General features: G+C 43.9%; 1 protein-coding gene across 4 annotated transcripts in view; it reads right to left on the reverse strand.

Annotated features, from left to right (window-relative positions):
* Positions 1 to 16,852, reverse strand: part of ANK1 (ankyrin 1) — a 199,004-nt gene that overhangs the window by 76,785 nt on the left and 105,367 nt on the right. For 2 of the 4 annotated variants that reach the window (XM_081047064.1, XM_081047065.1), the window contains exon 2: positions 15,049 to 15,150. The exons of 1 other annotated variant lie outside the window; for it this stretch is intronic. In XM_081047064.1, coding sequence (XP_080903190.1) covers positions 15,049 to 15,150 — 102 coding nt within the window. The remainder of the gene's footprint in view (positions 1 to 15,048; positions 15,151 to 16,852) is intronic. One more of the 4 variants, XM_081047067.1, reaches the window with a different exon arrangement.

A 16,852-nucleotide genomic window follows, 5' to 3' on the forward strand; every position in this document is an offset into this window, starting at 1 on the left:
TTTCTATTCCTCCTTGTGGAGAATGGATTTTTGCCTGTAATCTAAAGGTGAGAGGGTTTGATTTTGCTTCACATAAGGGACGATTCTGGGGAAGCAGGCAAACTCCCTTCCTCCCTCCCCTGCCTCCGCAGCCACCAAGCACCTCCTACCCTCCTGTGCCACCAAGAGAGCCTCTCTCTGGTCTCCTGACTCACGTCAATATTTCTCATGAGCATCTGTGGAGAAAGCTTGTTTCAGACACACTGGCCCACACAGTCCTCTAAGAATTCGTAAGAATTTGGTTTGTATGGCCACCACATCTTTCTCTTATACTCTGCCAAAGCTAAAATAGTGGCCCTCTCCTAGGAGGGGCTTGTCTTTTTTGGAATTCAGTTACCTTGGTTAACTTGGTAACTCAGCCCTCTGATGGGCTCAGGAAAAATCATAATTTTTTAGAATAGCCAGGCTTTTTTCATTGTTAGGGTATGAGCAATGTTTTTTGAAGCTTTCTACATTTTACATACTCCTTATACTGAGCTTCTAAAACCACCTGGCCCCATATGGTCTCATTCCACATGGTCCTAATATAGCAGACGTTTCTGGTCTCTTTTTTGGGCAAAAATATTTATGCCAAGCACACACCTGGAGTTTTTCATCTGCTTTTGCTCTTTTTCAGGTAAAATGTCAATTTAGAGGATCTTCTGAGAAGCAATCTGTCTGATGGGAGGGGAAGAAGATCTCAGCCAGGTTGTGTTTCTTCTAACATTTTTAAGAAGAAGAAAAAAAGTCATATTCAGCCTGAATGATTTAATTTGGAGTATTTTCTTATACCAACTGTGAGAAATTCCACTGGCAAAATACACAATTCCAGACATTTGTTCTCAGTAAATTATTCCTCTGTTTAGCATAGCTGATTGCCCCAATTACACTAATTGATTTCTAAATGTACAAATACAGTCGACATGTCATAGGAAATTTAACTCTTATCCCATCCAGAGTGCAGGATGTTTTCAAATAGAAAGGCTATGGTGTCCTGAAATTCTATATATCTCTTTGGAAATTGCAAGAACATCTCAAAATCTGATGCTTACATTCTTGGGCGGACACACGACCCTCCCATTCCTTTTCTCACAGCCATTTATTTTACCCACAAACATGGCTGACCCCTGTTCCCACGGAGCAGGCAACCTCAAGCTGTGTGTCCTGAGGACCTCAAAGTTCATCTGCCCCTTCAACCCCACATACCTGAAACTCATTATTTCCGTCCTCTATTTCCTTTCTTTGAGCCACGCAGTGCTCAAATTTCCAGAGGACTTAAGCTCATGTGCTAATGCTGTCTCTAGGAAGTATGACCCTTTTATTCATAAACACCTACAACCATGTTATTGGTTCAGCTTATTCAATTAGTTGGCTGCCATCTAGCCAGGTTCAGAGGCATTGGAACACTGGCCAGGGGAAACTTTTATGGGGAAGTAAAGGACTGGAGTCCTGGGAAGAAAAAACCAGGAGAATTGGCAGAGAATGTTAAGAAGTCTGAGGGCCCCAGAGTGAACAAAAAGGGAGATGAGGGAGGAGGACATCTAGATAACTTTGCCTTCGTGCAACACTCCTCTTTCCCCATGCAGTCAGTAAAGAACCAGTCAGAAGATCTTGCACATAATAAGTATAAGGATGTATATGAAGACGGTCACATCTATAGGTTTTAATATTTAATATCCCATTTTTCCTATTCAATCCAGATCCTCTATTAGTTTGTTATATCTGTCCAGAGATGACAAATATTACATTCTATGCTACAGAAGTTTAATTCCCCAAGTGACAACCAGACTGTGCATTTGAGACCTCTAGCATTGCTCTACTATTGGTCCCTATTTGTGGAGCAAGATCACTTATATTCTGTATCTGCAGGTCTACAGCCCTAAAACAGGAGTATCAAAAAAGAATTAAACAGATCTTATGGAGAAAAAAAAATTTTTTTAAAGGATTGAATGGTTGCCATTCCTACTCAAAATCCTGAAATTGATGGGAAAGAGAGAAATGGTAAGGGAAGAAAAAAAGGTAAATACCATGGAAACCAAAGAAGGCAGAGGAGATGATGAACAAACAAGAGATGATAGGAAAGGAAAGAGAGAGTGTCCATTACTATGGATTGACTAGATGAGGAAATGAATTGAACAACTAGCAAAAACATTACTAGAACAATATAAAAATTTATTTCCTCAAATTGCCTGGATTAAATTTTCAAACAAAACAAATTAAATCAAAAGTGCATGGGAGTTTTCTCATCTTACCTTCTGTTCCTTTTCCCTTCCCTCCACATCCAGATCAGAGATGTCAATACCTGAGAAGCAGGGCAGTGAACCAAAAGAGGTGCCCTACAAAGGCATTGTCAAAAGCATGTCTGTGGTCTGAAAAAGGAGGGAGCATTCTGGCGTGGTTGGGAGATTGTTACATCAAGCAAATAAATAAATATGTTGAGGATGGAGTAACTCAGTGGGAGTTTGGTTTATCATTGAAGGGATTTATAAACCTGGAAAGAGGAAAGGCTAGAAAGAACCCTGAAGTGTGGAACTAGAATTAGAAGTACTGCCATGCTCTCATGGATTTTTAAAATATTTAGACATAGAAAAGTGTAGAAATAGTTATAGATGTATGTATACACACACATGTATGTACAGCAACCAGTAGCAATGGGCACATCAAGTGACCAGATTTTGGTATCTAAATACCATCTTCACTAAAAGGAACCTTGAAAAATGGCTGATCCAGGGGTGGAGCAGGGAAAGTAAAAAAATCACCCGGGAACAATATGTGCCAGAACTAAGAAAATGCTCAAAGAATGATGAGAACATGCAAAGAAGCCATTATTGAAAGGGCTCCTATCAGCCTAATTTAGATTTGAACCTCAAAATAAATCATGAAAGTGTGAGATTATACCCATCAAATAAAGTAGGAACCCATGAGTCTGTACAGGTATAAATAAATAATGAAAAAATAAATCAGTGAGGGAGGAGGAAAAGCGCCTCCCTCAGTAGAATGTTAGGTAATAAACACAGAAGAAATGATGGAGATGGAGAATCACTCTTTGGAACTGCTTAATGGTAGCTGAAATAGGCAGAAGTCATCAATGTATGCCAAGGTTAGTGGCTGAAAGTTTGATGAGGAACAGGGTATTGGCATTATATCAGAATATGCCCCCTCCCATGACAAAATACTGATCAACGATAAAGGGGAAAATCGATAATTTTATAGCAGAAAAGCCCGGCAGATACCAACTTCACCAGGTGATCAACGTTAACATCACCGCGGTGGAAAGAGAGCATGATTTCTGTGGTATTCCTGCCAAGAAGGCACTGCCTTAGTCTGCTGGTAAGGAAACATCAGCAGACGTAACTGAGGTTCAAATTACAGAATAGAAGACTGTGAAAAACATGAGACACAGGCAAAGACTGAGGAAGTGTTTCATATGGAAGGAGACTCATGAGACATGATAACTAAATACAAAGTGTGTTCTGGGAAGACTCCTGGTGCAGAGACAGAGAGACAGAGATAGGGATGAAAGATAGAGACGGAGACAGAGATAGAGCTAGGAAGTGGGTGGGGGCGGGAAAGAAGGAGAGGGAGGGAGGGAGTGGGGAGGTGTAAAAAGGGAGGGAGGGAGAGGAAGAACAATTTCTCATTGTTGGGACACTTAGCAAAATGTTATCGGGGTCTGGGGATAGTTGTGACGCATCATTGTTGATTTCCTGATTTCTGGCAGGCTTGTAGGGTGGTTATGTGGGACAGGGTTCTTACGTTTGGGTGCGTGGTGCACACTAGAATGTTTAGAAGTGATGGGAAATTATGTCATACTCGTATATAGTGTATATAATTAGGTAGGTAGGTAGGTAGATAGATAGATAGATAGATAGATAGATAGATAGATAGATAGATAGATAGATAGACAGACAGACAGATAGATGATAGATAGAGCAAATGCAGTAAAATGGTAATCTGGGTGAAGGAAATGTGTGAATTCTTTGTACTGTTCTTGCAACTTTTTTATAGGTTTGAAACTATTTAAAACTTTAAAAATGAAAGTGGGAGGCGGGAGAAACTGGAAGAGGCTGCCGAAGAAGCAGAAGCCGAGCTGTGGGTCACTCGGGACTCTAGCTATGGTGGTAGAGGATGGGTACCCCAGAAGTTTTCTGCTTGTGTCAGAACTAAGAGCCAGTGTGAGGACTTGAGCACACACATCCCTCCTATTTCTAAATAGGAGAGGTGCAAGTCTTACCAGAATTCCAAGATTGTTCCAGGATAAAAACCCTGGAGTGCCACCAAACGACGGGAAGAGAGCAGGCTGCAGCCCCGCATGGGAACCAGCTGATGGGGAAGCGTCTTGCCAAGAGCAGGTATCAGTTCCGCAGGGCCGTCCCACCTGCAGCCTCATCCTGACCCAGATATCACATGGCTCCCCAGAGACCGCTTGGTGGGATAGGTCTGCTAAAAATATGTGATCCTGGGATCTAATGGATCAGAAGCCAGACAGAACCGAAGCAATGGCAATAACCTGGTGGAAAAATCACATCTTATCTCTTTTGCCAACCTGTCTCTTATCCAGGGATGGGGAAAGGAGAATATGAGCAGAAACAGAGGAAAGGGCAAACTCAGAAAGAAAGAGGTGGCACTGATGGAAAGGTATCAGACGGGCTCTAAGCACTTCACCTCCTTTATTTCATTGCAGACTAAACTTAGTTCTCCCACCAAGGCAGCTCTGAAGAGTCATAGTTTATTAGATATTCATGAGGAAGAAAAATCCTTTAAACCTTTTCATGTTTTGGAAGGAAGGAAGGAAGGAAGGAAGGAAGGAAGGAAGGAAGGAAGGAAGGAAGGAAGGAAGGAAGGAAGGAGGCCACAACTATTTCAGAACTCTGTGAGGAGATGAATCAGCCCCAGATCACCTTTTCTCTACTCTAAGTAACAAACATGCATGGCCTCCCCGCTCTGCAAAGTCCCATGGCTCAGAGCAGATCAGCTGCAGGGTTTGAAGGCCCTTGGGGAGACTGGAGGAGGAAGTGTGAGCTCAAGTTAATGAGAGAATAAAACTTTAAAATTCAGCTCAGCAGCTAAGAATATCTCCTATGGACTAGAAAGAGTTTCTATGTCCGAGATCTTGTCATTCCTTTAGAAGAGAAAAAGAGCCAGATCTTCAGAAACAGGGCAGAGGAGTTTAGAGCAAAGAACTGGATAAGGGCTTGAGGCCTCTAAACTGTCCTGCTGACGTGTCACTTCATTTCCCTGGGCCTCCATCTATCTGTCTTCAAACTGTTAGAACTGCTCCATCTCCTAGATTCCTCTTAATTCCATATTTCCAGAATAAAACAATGTAACAGCTCTCAGAAAACAAGGTACGCATGCAGAGATGCATAGAGAAAGGTATGATAAGATTCACACCAAACTGTCCACAGAGATTTGGAGCACAGGGGGAGACTTACAGAAAACTTTATATATTTCTGTATAGTATGAATTTGTACATAACTACCATGTGAAATTTTGTTGTTAAATTAAAAATCACAAAACAATTGAGATCAGGGGCAGGGTTGTCAAAAATGACCCCAAAAGTTTGTATCAAAGAATTCATAATCAACTATAAATAATCTCAGGCTAATTTACATGCATGGTCTATTCCAATCAGAAAGAATAGGAATTGGGTTTAGCATTTCCTCTAATAACCAGAGAGGCAAATCTTCCTTCAAGGCCCAAATCAAATGCCATTTTTCTCTGTGACTTCCCCTGTCAGTCTCTCTTCGGCACACCATAGCCTATTTCCAGCCCTGCAAAAGTGAACCGCTCTCTCAACTATGTTCCATGGTACTCGATGACAACGCTAGCAAGCCCCTGTGTCACATGGAATTGCGTTTCTCTGTGCTTGTGTCTGTGTCTCTCAAAGGAGAGGCCTTTTTAAAGTTCTATGTTTTCCTCTCCGTTGTATCTTAGGTCTTAGCATGGGGCTTGGCACATAGTGTGCGTTCCATAAGAGTTTGCAGAATTGAATGCTCATTCATGAAACCTGACCCACACACAGAGCTATCTTTTTTCTTAGTCTCTCAAGAGTAAAAATATCACATCTGATCTTCATATTGTAAATTCACAGCAATCAAACCATGAAGGGAGTTTGGAGGGTGCACTTTCCTTGCAATATATTCCAGATCATTCTTGAGGATGTCATTCACACTTATCCTAGTCCCTAGGATCCCAGAGATGTCCCCATTGTGGCAACCAATGGACATCTTTATGTGACTGAATTGGTCAGTTAACTCTTCCTTCACCAAGAAGGAAGGGGAAATGAAACCAGTACAGGGAAGGTCTCCCAGGGGAACTGGACCTGCTGCAGGTCTCAAGTCCACCTGTGGGGTGCAATGCACAGACACTCAGGCTGGGAGTTGGGAGACGGGGCTCCAGTTCGGGAATACTCTTCATCTCTGACAACCTCACTTGTCAGTCATCTGCTCTGTCCAACTCACAAGAGTGATGTGAGCCTTAAAAGTGGTTGTGCCTGGGGAAAGCAGAGACACCGCAGAACTGGAATCTGTGATTATTAAACACTTGTCTGACTCAGACAAGTAATCAAGTTACTTTAAAACTGTATAATGGTTATATAATTAGCAAGATGAACATCAAATAGCTTATTCTGTTGAAATGCAAAAGTAATTTACCCATTTAAAATAATTCAGGGATGGAAGCTTTTAAGTTTCATCTTTTTTCACTAACACTTTTTCTAGTAAGAATGAGAACTTCAGCAGAATGCATGGTCCCAGGCCTGGGGCATCTAGTTGCTTTTCTTGTTGAACTGCACACCACACAACACCAATTTCCCATGTAGGGGCTGCAAAAATATATTCTTCTCTCTCCTTCATTGCTATTCCAGAGCTGCAACAAGGCAGCAAGTTTTAAGACAGTTTAGTAATGCCACATTATCATATTAGGAAGGCTTTCTGTGTGAGTTTGGGGAGTGCAGGTAAAATTAGGCAACTACATATTTGAATGCCATTTCTATCCTTGTCAATAGTTCCTAAGAAAAAGATGACAGAGAAAAGTAACAGGCTACTGACCCAGACATAACCTCTTTAGCCTGGCTGACCACCATCCTCCCCTTTTTTCATTTCATTTACCCCAATCCCACTGGACTCCCTGATGCCCATGACCTTCACCACTCCTGCCTTTGCATAATCTATTCTTCCGGCTGCATTTCCCTTTTTCCAATTTCTACCTAAAAAACTCCTACTCTTTCTTCAAAGCCTTTCTCTGACTCATCAGCATGTTAGCCACTATCCCCAGGCTAGAGAGCGGGCACTGGGACTTACTCACCTATGAGTAAGCAGCACGTGGCCTATTATAGCAGTTCATTAAATATTTGTTGAACGAATGAAAACATCCTCTGTGCTCGTTCTGGATGGCACTTATGACACTGAGTTTGTAACCTTCTATATACAAGCTGTATTTCTTCTATATACAACCTGCCTCTTAGTTCGTTGAGACCAGGGGATGAATGATTTAGTCTCTAGCAAGGTGTGTGGGTCACTGTAAGTGCTCAGTACATGTTTGTGGACTAAACGAATGAGCAGAGAAAGTTTAGGTGGTCTTCTTAAGCCCATGCCACCAAATCCAGAGTCATAAAGCTCAGAAGAGTTTCAGAAATACCCTCTACTCCTCAGCTTTCTGAACTATACAGTGAGAGAGTTGAATGCCATGATCTCTAAGCTCTAAGATTCTATGGTTTGGAAAGGTAGCAATTACCACAATCACCAGAGCCCAAGAAACCCTGATCAAATGACTTGGCATTTGGCTTCTGTAGTAAAGATTGCAGCAGAAACTTTTGTTATAGGTGCTCCGTTTATTTGAAATGCTTAAAATCCTTGACCTCCAAGATAAACAAGTCCCTGTAGTAATGGGGGACATGTGGAGTGTACATGTGGAAATTTAGGGGCCATCATTGGAACTAGCAAGGCTTCACCTGGTTTCATGGGCTGTTTTAGCATTGGAAGTCATTTGTGTTTTTGTGATCATTCAGATGGTTGAACTTCTTGATACTGCAGCAAATATTGCCGTGTACTTGACAAGTGGGGCTAGTGCCAGAATCTGAGCCACCAGAGTCATTATCCTAAGAATGACTATTTCCCAATGCTCTTAAAAGTGACAGTGCTTAGATCAAGTTCCTAAGTGGGCTAAGCACCAAATACATAAACTTTGATCATCAGTGGGTAGCAGGCTTAACATCTACTAACTGAATCGATGAGCACTTGCTACGTGGCTGGCAGGTGACAAGGGGCCTCCAATAAAACCAAGTCATCTCCCCTCGAAGTGCCTACAGTTTAGTAGAGAAGACAGAGAAAAGAGAAGAGACTCAGATGCATCATACGTCAGGTAGTAAGAACTACTAGAATGGAGAGAAATAAGACAGGCTACGTGGATAGAGGCTGCCGCGGATGCCGCAGAAGACCTCTCTTCTAACTCGGTGTCTTATGCCAGCACCGCAGACAACAAGGCTTCTCCTTTTGGTGTGAACTTTTCCGCCAGTGTCTCAGGTCTTTCCTATGAGGGAGGCCGAGTGAACCAGTGGCTGCTAGCACTGCAAGAATAGAACAGAAACTAAAATAGTGAGGTCTTTTTGTCCCTGGAGTCACATACAGCTCGTGGTGCCAGGGCAGCGTCCACGCTGACCTGACAATTCCAGGAATTCAGGAGACCAGAGGTTCTGAGCACTCTCCTCTTGTTATCTTTTTTATGTGGCTAACCAGTAAACATGTAAGATCAATGAGTTCCTCCAGAAAATATTTTTTAAAATCGCTATGTGTTCCATAATAAAGCATTTTGATCTCATTAAGTAATCTAGCAATAATTCTGAAAATGGAACACACGAAGCTGATAGTGGTATGTGCATAATTATGTAGCCATTTAGTCAAACAAATATCGAGCATTTACTATACAACAGCCCCTAATCCGCGCACTGTGAGGAATCAGCAGTCCTGGACTTCACCTTCAGGTGGCTTAGCATCCACTGGGACAGACAAGATAAACTCAACGTTACCAAGCTACATGGCAGGGCAGGCTGAGCTGCAAGAGAGGTACCGATCACTTGTAAAGGCAGAGATTACTTCAAGCCCTGGGGATCAAAGATGTCTTCACAATGGCTTTTGAGCTGAGACAAACAAATCATCCCATTGCCATGTGGATCCTGTGGTAGCAAGAATGACACGGTCCCAGGAGGAGTAAAGAGACCCTGGCCTCTACATGCCCTCGTGTCATGTGTGCTGAGACCACCATAACCAGGGCAACAACACCGCAAGCCCAAAGAGGCAAGTCCACTGTCCCCGCTTATTTAGAGTCACAGCAGGGATCCACCAAGTCCCACTGTCTTAGTCTCCCGACCTGTCTCCCTGCTTCTGTCCGTGTCCCGAGTCTTCTCCACACAGCAGCCAGGGTGATCGTTTAAAACACCTACATCAGACTGAGTATCTCTTGTGTAATACCTTCCAATGGCTTCCCACCACCCCTGGAGTAAAATTCAAGCCTTCACCATGGCCCATAAGCCCTTTAAGATTTGGCCTTAGAAAATTCTCCCACCTCCATTCGATTCTCCCACTTCCCCCTTTGATCATTCCAGTGCAGCCACACTGTTGTTCTTGCTGTTCTCCAAACAAACAAAGCTTACTCCTGCCCCCAGGGCCTTTGCATATGCTTCCCCCTCTTTCAGGAACGCTCTTCTCCCAGAAACCACATGGTCTCATTTACTTCTTTTGGGTCTCTTAAAAGTCATCTCCGTAGAGAGGCCTTCGTTAACTACCCCATCTAAAATACCTTTCTCCTCCATGATACTTCTCATTAGCTGACGTTATGTATTCATTCTTTTTCTTGGTTATCGTCTGTCTTCTTTACTAGCATGTAAATGCCACAAGAGCACAGACTTGATCTATTTTGTCTGTCTCGCTCAATGCCTGGAATAGTATCTGGCACAAAGTGGGTGTTTAATAAATACATGGAAAATGACCCCACAAAGACACTGGTGGGATTAGATTCAACATGCCTCTCGGCCCAGTTTTTATCAGCCAACGCCAGCATTTGACTTCCTCGAATGTTGAATGACTTCCAAATATCTATCTTTGGGTTGGATCTCTTATCTACATTCCAGGCTCAAATGTTTAATTGCTTATTATATCTCTTCACTTAGATTCCTCTAAGACTCTTTAAGAGGCTCTCCACACAGCCCTGTTCTTGTCTCCTCACCCTGTTTCCACACACAGTTCTTTCCCAGGGTCTCCTGTCTCAATGAATGTCGTCTCCACCTTCTGCATAAGGCAGACCTCTGAGGGTCATGCTTACAGTCTTCTTTCCTGCCCTCCTAATGTAGGTGATGTTGGATCTGCAGGCAGTTTCTGAGTGTGGGCCAGGATCGTGTCTCGTGAAGCCAAAGAATGGAAACACAGACCAGGGAGAGGCAAAAAGTTTTAAAAAGAGGATAGTTTATTAGAGGCAGGAGAAGAGCAGCTCCCGAGTGGGAGGGGGTCCCGAATGGGGGGTGCCCCATGACTGAGGCAAAAGCTCTTACTTTTTTACCTTCCCTTGCCTGCTTGGGGAAGGGGAGCTGTTTGGAGAAGGGAACTTGTTTGAAGAAGGGAACTAACGCCTTCTAATGAAATTTGTCTACCAGGTTTGTTCTGCTTGCCCATCCTAAAGGAATTAGCAAAGTAACCCACTCTATATTTGTCAGGCCAAAATGAATTTTATGATTAACCTCAAGGGCTTGTTACATTATGTCCTGGAGCGAAGGAGTGATTTTAAAACCTGAAGTTTTAGGATATGGCTGTCTGTGTTTATTCCACCAGGGACCTCCCTGTCTACCTAGGGACATGCTAACTCTCCTGCATCACTCCCACATCCTATTCATCACAGAGGGTGTTAATTTTATTCCATCTCCACGCCCACGACCTTTACCCAAGCTACCGATATTTCTCTCCCAGACTAATGCAATAGTTTCCTACCTGACTTGCCCATATTCACCTCTGGGCCCTTCCATCTGTCTTCTACACAGTAGCAAGTATGATCCTTTAAAGCTCAACTCTGATCATGTCACTCCTATGCTTGAACCTATGGTTTCCTTTTCTCTGCTCTTAAGATAAAGATCAGAATCCTTAACACTACTTCTGTAAGTAGTGTTATTCTATTCTACCAGGACACACTGATATAGGTTGTTAAATGCTAAAAAACCTCCATTCCTCTTGGTCAATAGCCATTGCCTCAAGCTCTTAAATACCCTCCACTGCTACTGCTCTGGCCACTCTGTCCCCTCCCCAGATCCTTCCCCTCAATCAGCAATGACAGGGTTAACGTGTGGGGCAGCAGGCAAACACACTCTGATTCACACAATAGGCATAAACGTGCAAGCACACACGCACTGCTCAGGTGTGTGTCTGTCCCAGTTGGAGACTGTTGTGACTATTTCTCCAGCCTCATGTGGTCCAGTCCCTCTTGCTTTCTGCACTGCAGCCACTCTGACCTTCCTTAAACTTTCCATGCTTTTCCCTGCCTCAGGGACTTTGCACAGGCTGCTCTCTGTGACTAGAATGTTCTCCGCTTCCTTCACCTCACTCACTCCTCGTCATCCCTTAGCTCAATTATCTCTTCCTCACAGTAGCCTCCTCTGACCTCCATCTAGGTCAAGTCTTTCTTATATATATTCTCATAAAATCCTGTGCCTTTCCTTCACAGTGTCTAACATAGCTTGGTTTGCATATCTATTTGTGTGATTATTTGATTAATATAGTTCTCATTACGGGTGACTACAGGTCAGAGAGGATGAGGACCAGGACTTTTTTTTTAACTATCAAATCCCTAAAGCCCAGTACTCCATATACATGTAGAGATGTACAGGAAGACATTGGCTGAAGACAATGGGTGCAAAGCATGACCAATGCTTGAATAAATGAAAGAATCATATATTCATGTAAAGATATGGTGCACACATGTGTACATGTACGTCCTTATGGGTAAATTTGTTCTTTTCTATAAATATCATGATGATGATGATGGTGATGATGATAAAAATGAGTAGACATAATCTATGCAGTAAGGAAACTGCCCTGAATATTCATCTGTCTCTTATATAAGCCAAGAGTTCCTCTTTTCACACTACTTACAGTAATTACTTCCTATTATGGCAAGCAGCACATATTCTTTCCACACAACATACTATTTGAAAGTGTGTTACTTATATAAAGATCAGCATTTGCTGTATTACTGCTATCACGGTCCACCAGCTCAAAAGATTCAAGCCAAAGCACATTCTCAAGCCATGACCCCAGGACAAGAGCCTGTTTTTATCTTCTCAAAACAACAAATGCATATTTTAAAGAAAAGAAAGCTGTAGCGCTATTAGGAGGCTAGCTCTGTGAACATTATCAAGCAGCAGCATTGTCCCGATGGGTACACTAATGTGTTTAATGAGGGCGTACGTTCAGCTACTATAGTCCTTCCCACATTAACCATACTCTCCACTCAAGAGTAAAAGCCATAAGACCCCATAAAACCAGAATGAGGCTCAGCAATGCTGGCACCCTAGGGCTAGCCCATCTGCAGCCCCTGCACTGAGGCAGTCACAAAACATAGGACAAAGACCAGCAGGGCCCGAGATCTGGGGAACCAGGACTCAACCAGCAGGGAGGGGCTTTGCACGATGGCGAATCCTTCCTTTTACTCCCCGGCCATTCATTTCCCTGCTAGCAGAACTTTTCTCTTTGAAAATCAGAGGCTGGTCTTAGCCAAGACCAGTCTGCACTCTGAGGTTGGAGTCTCCCCTCAGTCTCTAGCAGGGTTAAATGTGACCTGTCACTGGCACTGAGCCGATGGATCCATCGATTGGAAATGGTGTCAATAAAGTGCGAATAACACTTGGGTGCCTGCTGTTCTCTGAGCCTCAGATGAACCCAGGAGGTGCTCTGAGGAGAGACAGAAGCGGTGCAAGCCAGTTACACCCAGGGCCTCACCAATAGGAGACCAATCAGGACAAAGCCATTCCCCGGGTGTCATCAAAATCTTCCAATTTCACACCGAAAATGAGCTTTGGCTCAAGGCTTATGAATGCTCAGTTGTCCCCATTTCTGCTAAATGGATTCCTTTGAGAGCTGGCATCTTAACCCTTGGAAGGCCTCTGGAGGTTTGGTGTTCCCCAACACGGCACTGCAGTGCAGAGAAACGTGCATCTGGATCTCTGCAGCCCAGCTGGAACAAAGGAAGCCTCAGAACTGGCCTGTCTCTGCCAAGAATGCATCCCCAGTGGGGAGAGATAACAATCCCCTCACCTGGGGGGCCTGGGAACAATACAACTGTAGCTCCTACAGCTGTTTCCAGGGTGCAGTGGTCAACCAGTCCCTGGGACCCCTCTCCTGGGCAACTCTGATCCACCCTTTGCCCATACTTTGTTCCTACTGCCTCTTCCCAAGAAAGAAGTGGGTTCAGAGTATTAATCTGCTATCAGTTTTACCTCTGCATGTCTGGTAAGAACTACCACAAATGTCCTTAGGCCCATGTTGGCCTATTGGGATGGAGGGACAAAAGAAGAGGAAGAGGGCCTGCTTCTCCTCATCCAGTTTGGGACCTCAAGTCCAGTCTACATGCTTCATCTCCCCTCTGAAGGTCACTGCCATGGGCGTCTGCTTCATATCACACACCTACTACTTCTGTTTCCTATCAGTCACTATCCGCTCTGTCCTCTCTGATCTTTTAGCTGTGAATTTACACCACAGAAGACCAACTAAATCCAAATGGGGTCTTGGCCCTGGGAGAGAGAGAACATGGTATTTTACATTTTAAGCAGGGTGGAGGGGGCAGAAGGACAGAAGCACATAACCAGTGGAAAAGTTAACCTTCATTCTGGGAATTTGCCCCTGCTGGCTTGTAAAAGTCATCCAGCCCACGGCAACATGGATTAACTTGGAGGACATGATAAGGTGAAATGAGCCAGTCACAAAAGACAAGTACTTTCTGCTTCCATTTATATGAGGCACCTAGAGTAGTCAGATTCACAGAGATAGAAAGAATGGTTGCCAGACGCTGGGGGAAGCAGGAATGGGGAGATATTGCATAATGGGTGCGGAGTTCCAGTTTTGCATGATGAAAAAAAGTTCTGTGGATGGATAATGCTGATGGTTGTACCACAATATGAATGCACTTAATGCCACTCAACTGTACACTTAAAAATAGTTAAGATAGTAAATTTTATGTTATGCATATTTCACCACAATGTAAAAGATTTCTTAAATGGTTAAAAAAAAAAGTCACAATTGGTAAATTTATTCTAAATTAGAAACTGAATTAGCATGTGCACATGAACAACTTAATTGGCTGGCAAAAGAAACAAACAAAAGTCATCCAAGCCACAAGCCCAAGACACACCCCTGTTTTCTTTCTAGGGGAGTGATTTCCTCTTTATTCAGTCAGTTCCTAGAGCTTTGGTCTGACTGCCCTCCAATCAATCCTGCATACATTCAGTTTCTTAACCATCCCCTCCTGAAACCAAGGCCCTGTCACTTAGCACTAGAAACCTCCAGAGAGGCCTTTGAAGCCACACTGTTTTCCAACTTGAGCCAGACTTGCCTTTGTCAATACCCTGTGAGCCAGCCCTCACCACTATTTCCTTCTCAGCCCGCAGAGAACCCTCAAAGGCTGCTGACTGACAAAGGAGATTTAATGTCACCACTGACACAACATCCTGCAAAGGCCCTTCTCCTGTGCCCACTTTCAAAGGCCACATATTCTAAGACCACAGCAGGGACTAATAGCGACTTCTAAGGGAAGAGGCCCCAGGGGTGGAGCTGGGCCCAGCCCACACTGCTCAAGCACCAGCCCTTCTCTGTGGGGCCTTGGACTGGAGCAGAGATATGAGCACCAAGGTTAGGGCCTTCAGCTGGTGGGAGCCCTGGGGGATTTTTGAGGCCACTGGGAAAAGGTTAATAGAAGCAGATTAAAACTCTCAGGGAATAGCACTAGGCAAGAGCCACTCTTCAGAAACCACATGCCTGTCCCCATCCCACTTACCTGGTTACAGGTATTAATGTCTACCCCATTCCTCAGGTGATCCAAAGCTTTGTCCAAGTTACCTGATCTTGCTGCCCTGAGAAAGCTGGTAGCAGCATCGGCCTGTGAGGAGAAACAGCAGGCTGTCAGTGTGTTCTGTGTGGTAACACCCTCACGATCCCATTCAAACCCAGGGCTGTGAAACATGGGCAGGGTCATGGCGGCAGCCTTGCACCCTCCCATTACAGCGCCCTGGTGCCCACCATAGTACCCAAGTGTGGTAAGGACCCTAGAACCCCTGGCAGGACCCCTCTGGGGTCTGTAATGTGAGGCTGCCTTCAAGCCCTGCCTCCCTTCCTTTTGGTATTTTTATGGGCGAGCATTTTTGGCTAGGACCCAGAAGGGACCAACCAGCTTTTGAGAGGGACCCCATTCTAAAGCCTGGTATCCTACTGCTTTGATGTTTCCAAGGGCTCTACATCTTTACTAAAGAGCCTATATCAATCACATAGCCCCTGGCCTCCATGAGTCATGGATGCAGGCACTACAGGAACCAAAGGTGCTCTCTGGTGCTATTTTGTGGTTTTGTTTTTTAAGTAAACAGCACATAGCACTTACTGTGCGCTAAGAACCATTATCAGCACTTTACATATAATATAGATTTATACACACACAGATATGTATCTAATTCTCATTTTTTTTAAAAAAACCAAGGTAAGTACTATTGTGGTCTCCGTTTTACAGATGAGGGAACTGAGGCACAGAGAGCTAAAATGATTTGTGCAGGGTCACACAGCAGGTAAGAGGCACAGCCAGGACTACAATGCTGGCGGTTTGGCCCTGATATCAGTTAACGTAACCTCCTTTCTCTGTTGCCAGCTTAACGTGAGCTTTACCTGGCAGGTGCCCCTCATCTTGAATGAGAGTAAAGCACTTCAGTTCCCTAGCCGTTGCTCAGCCACCTACACCAACATATCAAGATGCTGCTGCCAGGAACATTTATTTGTATTAAGGATAAATGACAGTCAGAAAGAGTGAGAGCTAAGGACAATAAAATAAAGTTAACGAATGCAGACAAGTATAGTGGGAGAGCACACGATTACAGAGGGGTGAGGTGGTAGAGCAGCTCTCCTGTGTGTAGCTGAGAGCCCTACATTCTTAGGCACCTTTACACATGTTTCCTTATCTATAAGCCAGGGAGGGTAAGGCCTTTCTTATTGCTGTGAAGCTGAAAGGAAATAATATATATTATTAGGTTGGTGCAAAAGTAATTGCGGTTTCTGCAATTGTTTTTAACCTTTTAAACTGTAATTACTTTTGCACCAACCTAATATTATCATTATTATATTAGCACAAATGCTGAGTATGGTGCTTACTCAGGTTGAGTCTGATAGGTATGAGTCACATGACAGGCCATAGGTGAAGCGTGTGATGCCATTCCTCCAGAAGTCCCATCCATACATCATGTTTTTTCCTCCTGTCCCCTTCCTTCATGCTACCTCTTTAGAGAATATGTTATAGTGGGCTGAATGGTTGTCCTAAAAAGCTATGTCTGAGCCGTAATCTGTGGCAGAGTAAATAAATGCTGTGCTCACCTCCTCTGAGGACCACATCAATTACAACTAAACCACAGAACAATTATTATTGAGACTCGCCTGTAGTCTAGCTGAACTGAAGCCCTACAACTATGGACATACAGAAAGCCACTTCAAGACTGGTAAGAGGGGCAGAGACCCGGAATGGGCTGGTCCCACACCTGAGTGTGGTCATTAAAAATCAGAAGAGATGTCTCAGCTACGGAGGTCGCCCCCTGTGGAGCAAGGGA

The sequence above is a fragment of the Rhinolophus hipposideros genome (genome assembly GCF_964194185.1).
Source record: "Rhinolophus hipposideros genome assembly, chromosome: 4".
Classification (NCBI taxonomy): domain Eukaryota; kingdom Metazoa; phylum Chordata; class Mammalia; order Chiroptera; family Rhinolophidae; genus Rhinolophus; species Rhinolophus hipposideros.